Source organism: Gopherus evgoodei, chromosome 13 (assembly GCF_007399415.2).
Source record: "Gopherus evgoodei ecotype Sinaloan lineage chromosome 13, rGopEvg1_v1.p, whole genome shotgun sequence".
NCBI classification, from domain to species: domain Eukaryota; kingdom Metazoa; phylum Chordata; order Testudines; family Testudinidae; genus Gopherus; species Gopherus evgoodei.
The window spans coordinates 23848597-23861139 of record NC_044334.1 but is presented as its reverse complement, the minus strand read 5'-3'; the positions used below and the strand labels follow the sequence as shown (position 1 = coordinate 23861139).

Here is a 12543-nt window from a genome sequence, read left to right as displayed (position 1 = left end):
AAATGTATAGACTCCATCTTGGTTTATAATCACGGCTTCAATCTCGACAAGTTAGTTTGGGTTTTTTTAGTGCCAACATGTTGATTTCTTTTACACGTTGTGAGCATGAGTTCTGTATCATGGCTACTCTGTGACTGATAATAGCTAATATTGATAAGGCAGAACAAAAAAATCTTTCATCAAATAAAGGAATGTGCATAAACAACGTAAGTGAGCCTGTGATGGGGGAAAAAGACCTTTGATGGAAACTTGGGCCATGTGCAGTAGTTTGAGTAAGAGGCATAAACTCTCTCTGAAAGCTCTTGGGGCGTGGACAGTTAAGCTGCTGCATCTGCAAGGGAAACATAGCATTCCTTAAAGCTAACCCTCCTCCCTTGGGTTCTTACTGAATGCCTGAGAGATGACAGCATGGGGTGTCTCCACAAGACTAATGCTAAACATGAGCAGTCTGGCTTAGAGGGAGCGCTACAGTGAGAGTTGGGTTTTGATCACTAAAAACTTTTGCCTCAGCAATTATACTGTGTACACCTCAAAGAAATGTGTGTGACGTTTCTTTGGTAAATATAACCAGAGCTTGGTAGGACATGTAAAAAGACAACGTCCTTCATGGGAAGAAGAACCAATCTGCCTCAGACAAAGGGCGGTTGTTGAGGGTGTGTGTCACAGGGTGACTGGCCCTTTAAGCAGTCCTGCTTTCAGCCTCATTTGTGTCCAGTTTACCTCTTAGTCCAGGAGTCAAGTGATGGGGGGCATGTGACTAAAAATAAGGCTTGCTTGGGAGATATAAGGGCACCCTGAGTTGTCTTAAGGGATATACTTAAAGAAGATGGTTGGTTGTAGGAATAGCCCCTTACAGAAAGTGTGGAGAGTGTAAGTTTGTAGGGGGTATGAGTAGTGGAGAGTGTGCCTACCAGCCAGCCAAGATAAAAGTCTCAGTAGGGACTGGGTTAAATCCTATATCCAGGGCTGTGTCCCAGCAGGAAGCTAGTTGGAAGTTATCTTGTTTTTAAGTTTATAAGACAGACTTCCAGAAAGGGAGGATTATTGTGAACCCCTACAGAGTGAAGTTTGATTTATTGGAGAAGGGAGACTGAGAGTAAAGTACCTGTTACATATAAGAAGTCAAAAAGATGTTGAAGAGGAATGATGAATCAGAGAGAGGCAAGGTGTCTGACTCCTAGAAAGTTGGAAGGCATTTCAAGCATAAGGAAGGTGGTGTAATTCTATTAATAACTCTAATATACAGTAGTAATATTTACAAGGGTGTTTTTCACGTTAGACTCTCAAAGTACTTTCATGTGCGGTGCTACAGGCATATATCACCATTGAAAAGTGGCTGGAATTCAACAACCACATAATGCACAGAATGCTGTGAAACACTGGAGAGAGGGAAGCTTTGGCCAAGACACAAAACCGCACAGGATCTCTCAAGTCTACACAGAGCTGAAAAGATCTGTTTTTAAGGTCTCACATAAAAGAGCCACATGTGGTAAACTGTACAATATTCCATTTCTCTACCACAGAAGAACCAAAGTGTGAGTGGTTGTTGCTGAATGTTATGGAGAAATGCCAGAGCTGAGTGTAGGACCTTGCAAGCTTGGCCAATAATATTTACTTACATTAATTCTCAAGATTACTGCAAGTCAACATTTGTTAATATTTGCAAGGAGAGTGATCCTTGGCTTAAATGTGTTACAGAAGGGGCAAAGCATTACACGTATTAAATCAGGGGGCAGCAACCTTTCAGAAGTGGTGTGCCGAGTCTTCATTTGTTCACTCTAATTTAAGGCTTTGTGTGCCGGTAATGCATTTTAATGTTTTTTAGAAGGTCTCTCTATAAGTCTATAATATATAACCAAACTACTGTTATATGTAAAGTAAACAAGGTTTTCAAAATGTTTCAGAAGCTTTATTTAAAATTAAATTAAAATGCAGATTTTATCAGTTTAATGCAATCCTTGCCCTTGCTTTTCTTTGCGGAGTTTTCCAATGTCTGGCACATATTTGGATATTTTAAGCTGCATACAGGCTTCTGAGTGATCAGTTGTTAACTGGCTTAGAGAGAGACAGAGGACAGATTTCAAGTAAAATACCTGTTCACACAGGTATGTGGATCCATAGGCTGAAAGCATTGCAAATGCAATTTTCTTCAAACAATTAAATTTCACTGGCAGGGAAGTCCAGCAGGTCAGAATAGAGGCCCCATGATCTTTCTCGGTAACTTTAAGTGCGCTCCGCAGATCCACAAACTTTGATGTCCACAATTCTGAGCTTTTTAACTGAATGAGTTGCATTTCGAAATCTTCAATACCCATCCACTGAAATACAGACAAATCCAAGTCACTTTCGTTGAACTTTTTAGGTTTAATTAGAAAAGAAAGCTTGGGCCAAATCGCTGGAAATCTTGAAATCTGTCAGAAAATTCTGATTCCAGTTCTTGCATGTACTTTCCAATCTCATCGACATTGACAGTGCAATGTGTCAATAGTTTTTTTTTTATGAGTTGGAAGTAGCAGAAAGTAGAAGTTTTAATATCCCTGGAAAACACTGCTAGTTTCACAACAAATGCTTTCCAGGCTTCATAAAGATCTAGAACTGTTTGCCCTGCCCCCTGGAGACAGAGGTTGAGTTCGTTTAGGTGAGCGGTGATATCAGTTAGAAACATGAGCTTACACAGGCATTTGTCATCATCCAGTTCAGGGTAGTTTTGTTCTTTTTCCGACAAGAAAGCCTTGATTGCATCAAAACCGTTTACAAAGCACACCAAAACCTTGCCATGACTTAGCCACCAAATGTTGCTGTGAAGTGGGATGTCGTTATAAGCACTGTCCATCTCCTCCACCAGTGCTTGATATTGTCTGTGAATCAAAGCAGATCGAGCAACAAGGAAATTCACAATTCACACCACTGTATTCATCACATTATTAAGCTCTGAATTAGAAATTTTAGCACACAGGTTTTCTTGATGGATGGTACAGTGAAATTTGACTGTCGGACGGCCAATGTGATCTTCAAGTAACTTTACAAATCCCTTCTGTTTTCCGACCATGGCAGGAGCACCATCTGTTGTCACACAAAATATTTTTGTGATGTCAACTCCTCGTTCTTCAAAATGGTTTACAAAACTTTCCAGTATATCTTCCCCCTTTGTTGTGCCATGCAGGGGTTTTAGGCAACAGAGTTCCTCTTGGATTTCATCGGAAGCACAATATCTTGCAACAACTGCCAAACGTGGAACGTCGTTTATATCCATGCTCTGATCAACTGCAACACTAAAGACTGCTGTGTCTTACAATGCGGTTGTCTGCTTTTCCTTAATGTTTTCTGCCATTTCACTTATGTGTCTCTCAACTGTTCTGGCAGAGATGGGCAGTTCTTTTATTCTAGATATGATTGTATCTTTATTTGGCAAATCATTAACAAAATCTCCGAACTGCTGAGAAAAACTTTTTATATATATGTAAACAGCTTTCCGTTTTTTTGCAGTGCACTGTGCAATCTTGTAACTTCCCTCTATAGCTTGATTTTTACTTACACTTAAGCTTTTAAAAATACTGCCTTTGCTTGTCACAGGCTGCTACTGCCTTTTTGATTGATTGGCGATAGAAGACAGGCACAAGGTCAAACACAGTGTGGTCTGATATAAGCAATTTTAAGATAGGGGTGCTGAGCTGCACCCCTCTTGCCTCATGTGCAACCCTCACTGTCCCAAGCTGGGGACAGTGGGCCACAGCGCGGAGGCTGCAGAGCACTGATCCAAGGCCAGTAACAGAGCCCAGGTTGGCCTGCTGGGACTCCAGGCCAGAAAGCAGGCTGAGCAAGGCTGGAGATCCAGACCCCAGCTGGCAGGAGGTCAGCGGCTGGAACCCCAGATCAGCAGCTGAGGTGAGTGGAGCTGGCGGGTGGTTGGTAGGGCTCAGCAGGACCGGAGGCCTGAACCCTGTCTGGCAGGGGGCCTGCACTGGAACTCTAACCGGAAGCAAGGTGAGTGGGACTGGCGGCGGGACCCCAGCTAGCAAGACCCCAGCTGGCAAGGGGCCAGCAGCAGGAACCCCAGAGCAGCGGCAGGCTGAGCGGCTCAGACCACCCCTGCTCTGGGGTTTCAGCCACCGGCTCCTGCCAGTCGGGGTCTCAGCCCGCTGCCAGATTGCGGTTCCTTCACCCAGGCCAACAGCGGGTGCTGAGTGGGACTGGCAGTGGGACCCCGGCTGGCAGGAGCCGGCGGTGGAAACCCCAGAGCGGCGGCGGGCTGAGTGGCTCAGCCTGCACCACATGCCATCAGAAATCGGCTCGCGCACCACCTTTGGCATGCGTGCCTAGGTTGCCAACCCCTGTATTAAATAGTTATACTCATTCTGTTCATAATATTAGGTAGAACCTGTAGACCTTGATGGCTTGTCAGAACCCAGGTTTACATAAGAATGGCCATACTGGGTGAGACCAAAGGTCCATGTAGCCCAGTATCCTATCTACCGACAGTGGCCAATGCCAGGTGCCCCAGAGGGAGTGAACCTAACAGGCAATGATCAAGTGATCTCTCTCCTGCCATCCATCTCCATCCTCTGACAAACAGAGGCTAGGGACACCATTCCTTACTCATCCTGGCTAATAGCCATTCATGGACTTAACCACCTGAATTTATCCAGTTCCCTTTTACTAGTTTACTAGTAGTACTACTAGGTTTACTAGTTTTGGCTCACTCTGCCAGTTTTGTGTGCCATCATTCCTTTAATCTGAGTATTCCTTCTCCTGATTGGTGTTTACACTGGGAAGGACACTGATGTTTCAGTGACTCAACATCAAGTGACTTTGAGGGAACATATTTTTGCAAATATTACAGTAAGTGCTCAGCTGCAGCTCTGATCATACAAGTCAATCAATACCTTTTAGGCATTTTGTTCTCACATAAAAGGACTAAACCATTTCAAGTTTGTTTTTATGTTTTTACCATACTCATGATGATTGGGGGTCAAAGCATCACATCTTTAATCCTGCAATTAGCTCTGGGCAGACCAAAGTGCCTGCCTCTATAGATACGATAGCTGGGACAGCAGGAAGGGTATTTGGAATATTCAGAAATTGGAAGACTGATATGCTCTGAAAGATGCTAATGGTTTATAATGGATTAAACCCATTCCTGCAATGTATGTATGGAAGCTGTTATTCGTAGGTGTGATGTAGTGACGTCAGTTAATGTTGTCACATCCCAACACACCAGTGACAGCTTGTCAATGACACAGGAGGGTGAGTGTGTGAAAAGTAGACAGGAAAAGGAGGAAAGAATGGGAGAGATGCCCTTTCACTTCAATCCTCATTCCTATAACACCCTGCTCAGTACATGGTCCTGAGTAGCTGATGATGAGCAGAACCAGATCATCAGAATCATTGTGGTTTTTGTGCCATAGATGTTATAAACAACCACTAGAGTGAATGAGGTAATCATACTAATTTTCCATTTGGCCAGGGAGGAGGTGAACCCATCCCTCCAGATCTGAGAAGCCTTGCAGAGACCTCCTCCTCATCTGAAAAGTAAATCTCCTGGGGCAGGAGCATTGCAACCAGTGGACAAGGAAATTGTCTGTCTGAATCTGAAGTATGTAACAAGGCGTGTTTTTTACACTGGAACAAAAAATAGCCACAGCTGAACTGCTTTACACAAGCTGTTGGGAAGTACAAGGCAAGAGAATCCTTGACAGCTCTTATGCGCCCTCTGTTGTCTTCTTCCAAGCAGTAAGGTAGAGTTTACTTTTATGTGGCAGGTGCTCTCTACAGATCCCAAAGCATTTTAAGAACCAGGTCTTAGTGCCATACAAAAACTGTTCCTGTTTAAAAGTGTTTTTAAAATCACATTTAAATGGTGCAACCCCCCTTGGGAACACACTTAAATTGCTACAAGACAGTTACAAAAGATCTAGCTTAAGTTGGTCAGTTACCAAATGAAGCTAAATTGATAGTTATATACATACGGACCCACTGAATGCAGCTCCCTCTGAGGTACCAGTCTCCTGTTGCAGTCTTAGCTTCTTCCTATGTCACTTTGATAGCTTTTTCAATTCTGCTTCTGTTGTACACTTCCATGGAGGGCTGGCTTTAGGCTGATCCCCCTGGTTCCCTGGAATCAGGCCCCATGCCTTAGGCGCCTTTTTAATTTTTTTTACTCACCCAGCAGCGGTCCGGGTCTTCTGCGGCACTTCGGCAGCAGGGGAGTCCTTCACTCCCTCTGGGTCTTCAGCGGCATTTCAGTGGCAGGGGGTCTGCAGAAGGACCCCCCTGCCTCCAAAGTGCCGCTGAAGACCCAGACCGCCGCCAGGTATTTGAATCGGGCCCTGCAGTTCCTAAAGTCAGCCCTGCTTCCATGTTAACCTTGGTCTATTTCATTGCCTCTTGCCCTGGGGGTTCCAGTCTAATGCCTGTCTTGCTATGTTATTCAGATCTTTTCTCCATGTGTGTCCTGGCCATATCCATTTTATTTCCATAATTTCCTGTCCTACCAGTTTATTTCATACTCCTACAGAGTTCTTTGTCATGTTTTTTCTGGCCATCTGATATTGAGGACTTTTCTGAGGCAGCTATTTATGAGTACTTGGAGTTTAGATAGTAAGATCTTAAGCCTCCAAGTTTCAGCACCATATAGTAATAACACCGGCTTTTGCTAAAAGTCTGTCTTATTAATCTCTCCTCATGGCAGCCGTTCCCATACCCCATATCATTTTTGTTGCCCTTTTCTGAACCTTTTTCAATTCTAATATCTCTTTTTTGAGATGGAGCGACCACATCTTCAAGCAGTATTCAAGATGTGGGCATACCATGGATTTATATAGAGGCAATATATTTCCTGTCTTATTATCTATCCCTTTCTTAATGATTCCCAACATTCTGTTTGCTTTTTTGACTGCAGCTGCACAATGAGTGGATGTTTTCAGAGGAACTATCCACAATGACTCCAAGATCTCTTTCTTGAGTGGTAACAGCTAATTTAGATCTCATAATTTTATATGCATAGTTGAAATTATGCTTTCCAATGTGCATTACTTTGCATTTATCAGCACTGAATTTCATCTGCCATTTTGTTGCCCCGTCACCCAGTTTTGAGAGATCCTTTTGTAGCTCTTCGCAATCTGCCTGGGACTTAACTATCTTGGGTAGTTTTGTATCATCTACAAATATTGCCACTTCATTATTTACCTCATTTTCCAGATCACTTATGAATATGTTGAGAATAGGAGTGGGAACAGTACAGACCCCTGTGGGGCCACCACTATTTACCTCTCTCCATTCTGAAAACCGACCATTTATTCCTACCCTTTGTTTCCTATCTTTTAACTGGTTACCAGTCCATGAGAGGACGTTCCCTTGTCCCATGACAGCTTACCTGTGCTTAACAGCCTTTGGTGAGGGACTTTGTCAAATGCTGTCTGAAAACCTATACACACTTTCTGCACTGGAGCACCTTGGTCCACAGGCTTGTTGACCCCCTCAGCGCATTCTAGTGGGGGCGAGGCGTGTGATTTCCCTTCACAAAAAGCACCTTGACTCTTCCCCAACACCATGTTCCGCTCTCACAAGTCAGTTCCGGTCTCGTTTCAACCGCTTTGTGGGCACTGAAGTCAGGCTTACGGGAGCTGCCTCAGACTGAACCCTGCGAGCCGCCGGCCCACGCCCAACAGGAGCCGCCGGGAAGCCACGCCCAGCCCGCCCGGGCTCCGTCCGCCGCTGGAGCTACGCCCAGTTTCGAGCCTGCCGCTTCCCCTCGCGAGGGGCCCCGAGCTCGGCCCCGCCCCCTCCCTGCCAGCCCGAGCTCCTGACTCCGCCCACTTCCCCCCGGATTTAGGTGTCCTGCGCATTCGCCTGCGTAGACACCCCCAGGGACCCGGAAGTGGCGCGCTGAGCCGAGCCGAGGTCCTCGCCCAGCTGCCTCCGAGTCCGAGTCCCCGCCGAGGCGGCGGGAGCAGGAGAGTCCGCGTCCCGCCGCTATGAGCGCGGCCGGGCTGGTGTCTCCCGCGCCCCCGGCCCCTGTCCCGGTGGGGCTGGCCCCCGCCGCGCTGCCCGCCGGCCCCGAGTACTACGAGGAGGAGGAGCTGGAGAGCGCCGAGGAGGAGGACGGCGAGCGCAGCGGGCGGGCCCGGGACTCCGACGAGGGTGAGTGGCTCCCCCCGCCCTCGCAGAGGGAAGGGGCGGGCCGGGGTGAAAGTGGGGAAGGGGCGCGGGGGTGGGGAGAGGGAGAGCGGGGCTGGGGGGGAAGGGGCGCGGGGGTGGGGAGAGGGAGAGCGGGGCCGGGGGGGAAGGGGCGCGGGGGTGGGGAGAGGGAGAGCGGGGCCGGGGGGGAAGGGGCGCGGGGGTGGGGAGAGGGAGAGCGGGGCTGGGGGGACCAGGCGATGGGGCCAGATAGTTTGATGGCTTGGCAGGTGATTAAGCAGCCCCAGGTGGGCAGTGGGTGGGTGGGTGCCTGAGTAATACTGGGGAGTAGGAATGTGTGGCAGAAGAAATTCAAGGAGTCACTGCAATAGTGGGAGAGGAAGAAGTTTGGGTGAGGAATTGATTTAACAGTTTGGTGGTGAAGGGACTGAACCCAGGTGAATTGGGATAATAGAGGCAGTGGTGAGTGTTTGGAGAGGAGGTTGGAGATGCAGGGGCATAGGATCAGATGAGTTGGATGGAGAAAATGATCCAGGGCAAGAGGAAGCTAGCAGGGTTATTGGGATAAGGGGATGAGGAGAAGAGAAATAGAGAGAGGATGTAAACTCAAAGAGCTTGACTTCTTTAGCCTAACCAAAAGAAGGCTGAGGGGAGATATGATTGCTCTGTCTAAATATATCAGAGGAATAAATACCAGGGAGGGAGAGGAATTATTTAAGCTCAGTACCAGTGTGGAAACAGTAACAAATGGATATAAACTGGCTATCAGGAAGTTTAGACTTGACATTAGATGAAGGTTTCTAACCATTAGAGGAGTGAAGTTCTGGAACAGCCTTCCAATGGGAGTAATGGGGGCAAAAGACATATCTGGCTTCAAGACTAAGCTTGGTAAGTTTGTGGAGGGGATGGTCTAATGGGGTAGCCTAATTTTGGCAATTAATTTGTCTTTGACTATTAGCGGTAAATATGCCCAATGGCTTGTGATGGGATGTTAGATGGGTTGGGATCTGAGTTACTACAGAGAATTCTTTCCTGGGTGTCTGGCTGATGAGTCTTGCCCACATGGTCAGGGTTTAGCTGATGGCCGTATTTGGGGTTGGGAAGGAATTTTCTTCCAGGGCAGATTGGCAGAAGCCCTGGGTGGTTTTCACCTTCCTCTACAGTGTGGGGCACAAGTCACTTGCTGGAAGATTCACTCCACCTTGAAGTCTTCAAACCATGATTTGAGGACTTCAGTGGCTCAGACACATGTTTGATACAGGAGTGGGTGGGTGAGATTCTGTGGCCTACATTGGCAGTAGGTCAGACTAGATGATCATAATGGTCCCTTCTGACCTTAAAGTCTATGATTCTATGAATAGAGAATTGGAGGAGGGCCTCCAATATGGTCAGAAAAGGTACCAGGGTAGAGGAGGGATTTAATGGGGACACTAAGGATATGTCTACATCTACAATTTTGCAACGCTGGTTGTTACAGCTGTATTAGTACAGCTGTATAGGGCCAGCGCTGCAGAGTGGCCACACTTATAGCAATCAGCGCTGCAAGTGGTGTTGGATGTGGCCACACTGCAGCGCTGTTGGGTGGCTTCAAGGGGGGTTCGGGGAACGCGAGAGCAAACCGCGGGGAAGCAGGTCTCCTTCCCCGGCTTGCTCCAGTGTTCCCCGAACCCCCTCCGTGCAAGCAGGTCTCCTTCCCCGCGGTGTGCTCTCGCGTTCCCCGAACCCCCCTGCAAACCGCGGGGAAGGAGACCTGCTTGCACGGGGGTTCGGGGAACGCGAGAGCAAACCGCGGGGAAGGAGACCTGCTTGCACGGGGGTTCGGGGAACACTGGAGCAAACCGGGGAAGGAGACCTGCTTCCCCGCGGTTTGCTCCCGCGTTCCCCGAACCCCCCTGCAAACCGCGGGGAAGGAGACCTGCTTGATTACCAGAGAGGCTTCCTCAGGTATGCTGGGATACCTGCTTATTCCACGGAGGTCAAGAAAAACGCTGGTAAGTGTCTACACTTGATTACCAGCGCTGGATCCTCTACACCCGAGACAAAACGGGAGTACGGCCAGCGCTGCAAACAGGGAGTTGCAGCGCTAGTGATGCCCTGCAGATGTGTACACCTCCTAAGTTGCAGCGCTGTAACCCCCTCACCAGCGCTGCAACTTTGTGATGTAGACAAGCCCTAAGATGAGGTGGTTGGGTGGGAGAGGGATAGTGAAAGGACAAAGTAAGAACATGGCAGTAGGGGTGTCATTTGACTTTGTTTCAGTGGTATAAAAATAACAGAAGAAGAGACATGCTCCAGGGATTGGGAAGAAAGGGTCTGGGTGGGGGGTACAGAATGGTGAAATGAGGGAGTATAATAAGAGAAAATGCTCAAAGGTTAGGGGAGGGACTCTTGGGAGATACAAGGGGAAGAAGAGGGAGGAAGAAATGAGCCATGCACAAAGTTGAGACACACTCTTGGGGTGACAGGGAGGAGGTGGTGCTGTGAAAGGGAAGCATCTGCTTTGTGCTCTCATTCCTTCATATTTCAGTTTAAGTCTTGTTGTTTTAAACATCTCATTGTGGCAAATCATGAAAGCATTAGTGTGTTCAAGGCTTTTCTGAAGTTCCAGGTTGATATCCTAGGGTGGGGACGGGGAGGGTGTTTTTAAGGACTCCTCATCTTTGCATAGTCCTTCCCTTTTGATGTTTAGAGTCATCATAAATCATTTTAAACCCACCCAGTATGGCTCAAACTTACTGTGATGTGCTTGAATTAAAATACCAAGGCTTCATCAGTTTGTTTTAGGAGATGTGGCCCTCTGTAGCATGGTCTGCTGTAGATATCTCTTTGATACCTGTTGGATACATTGAGTTTTATCTTAACACAAGGAGCCTGAAGTGTTTAGTAATTTAAGGAAGACATCTGAAAAGGGCAGATGGAATTAGAGACTGAAGTTCCCAGTCCACATAATAGCTTTCCAGCTCTATCCTTCCAATATGTCTAATCCCTGATTTGATGGGATGAACTCTAGGAGTGAGAAAGTTGCTAACTGTGCACATTCAGTCTTTTAAAGACAAATTAGAAGAGCTGCAGAGAATTTGCAACGCAGCATTAACCTGTTTTATCAGTGTCAGACAAAGCTGTAGTAAGTCTTTTGATGTATATAGATACTGAAGTACAGGTTTGAGAAGACTAGGTGAAATAACATTACTTTAATTATATCTTCAGTGAGCCCCTTGGCTTTGTTGCAAACCACTGCAGAAGTTAGTATAATTATCACTCTGCTTTGTAGTGCTGTAGGTCAAGATACATGTGTATTGATGCAGTGGTATGGGAGTTAAGGATTGAAGCTATAAGGAGGAAGCCTGCAAAGCACCGGTGGTGCTGCGCCTGGTTCAAATTAATGATGTCAGGCCCTTGTGTTTAAAAATGCTAACGCACTTTGATTTCATCCAAAAAATGAAGTGGACTGAGTGTGAGGAAATCACAGGAATATCCTATGTCAAAAACTGACTCTCTTTGATATACTACCAAAATTCCTTCTAAATGTTTGAGCACCCATCTTGAACAGCTTATGTATAGGAAACATGTACGGTAGTTTGAATCACCTCCACAATTGGAAATGTCAAAATATACCCTTTTTTTGGCTGCACTAAATTAATTTGGAATAACTACACATGTGCCACAATCACTCATTTCTTTAAAAATTTATTTGATTTGTTTGTTATCAAATCTCTCTTCCCCTTGTTCAGATACTGAGGATGCCAGTGAAACTGACTTGGCAAAGCATGATGAAGAGGACTATGTAGAAATGAAAGAACAGTAAGTAATGTTTCTCTTCATTCTCAACCAAAAACATTTTCTGGTGTCCAAGAGGCTGGTCTACATTACAAAGTTATGTTGGCTTCAGTACATCACTTGGCTGTGAAAAATGTCATGACCTGTATGATGTAATTAATCTGCCCTAAGCTGTGGTGTAGACTTTGCTATGTCAATGGAAGAATTCTTCTCTTGACCTAGCTATTGCCTCTTGGAGAGGTGGATTTACTGCCATGACGGAAAACCCCTTCCGTTGCTGTAGTAAGTATTAACACTACAACGGTGCAGCTGTACCCACTTTAACATTTCTAGTGTAGACATATCCTGAGATTTTTTTAACTCTAAAATAGAGACTGACATTCTGATTGCATAGTGGCTCGCCCAACAGGGATAGCTAACGATTTATTGGACTCATTAGGATTCTCTCTTGCCACACATACAAACTACTTAGCCTGTTCAAGAACCTGCACTTTGGCTACTCTTCTTCTGGACAAAAAGAGGTGGCTATGACTTTCTTGGAGACATTCAACTTCAATCCATATATTGTCCAGAAGGGCACACTTGGTACATTCTAAACAAAGAAGACACCCACTTCATGCTCTTGCATAG

General features: G+C 46.2%; 1 protein-coding gene across 1 annotated transcript in view; it reads left to right on the top strand.

Annotated features, from left to right (window-relative positions):
• Positions 1-7890: 7890 nt before the first annotated feature.
• The window catches only part of SUDS3 (SDS3 homolog, SIN3A corepressor complex component), a 34250-nt gene continuing 29597 nt past the window's right edge, over positions 7891-12543 (top strand). Inside the window, 2 exon segments of the mRNA XM_030582546.1 lie at positions 7891-8139; positions 11868-11937. Of these exon segments, the coding sequence (XP_030438406.1) occupies positions 7974-8139; positions 11868-11937 (236 nt within the window). The 5' untranslated portion in view covers positions 7891-7973.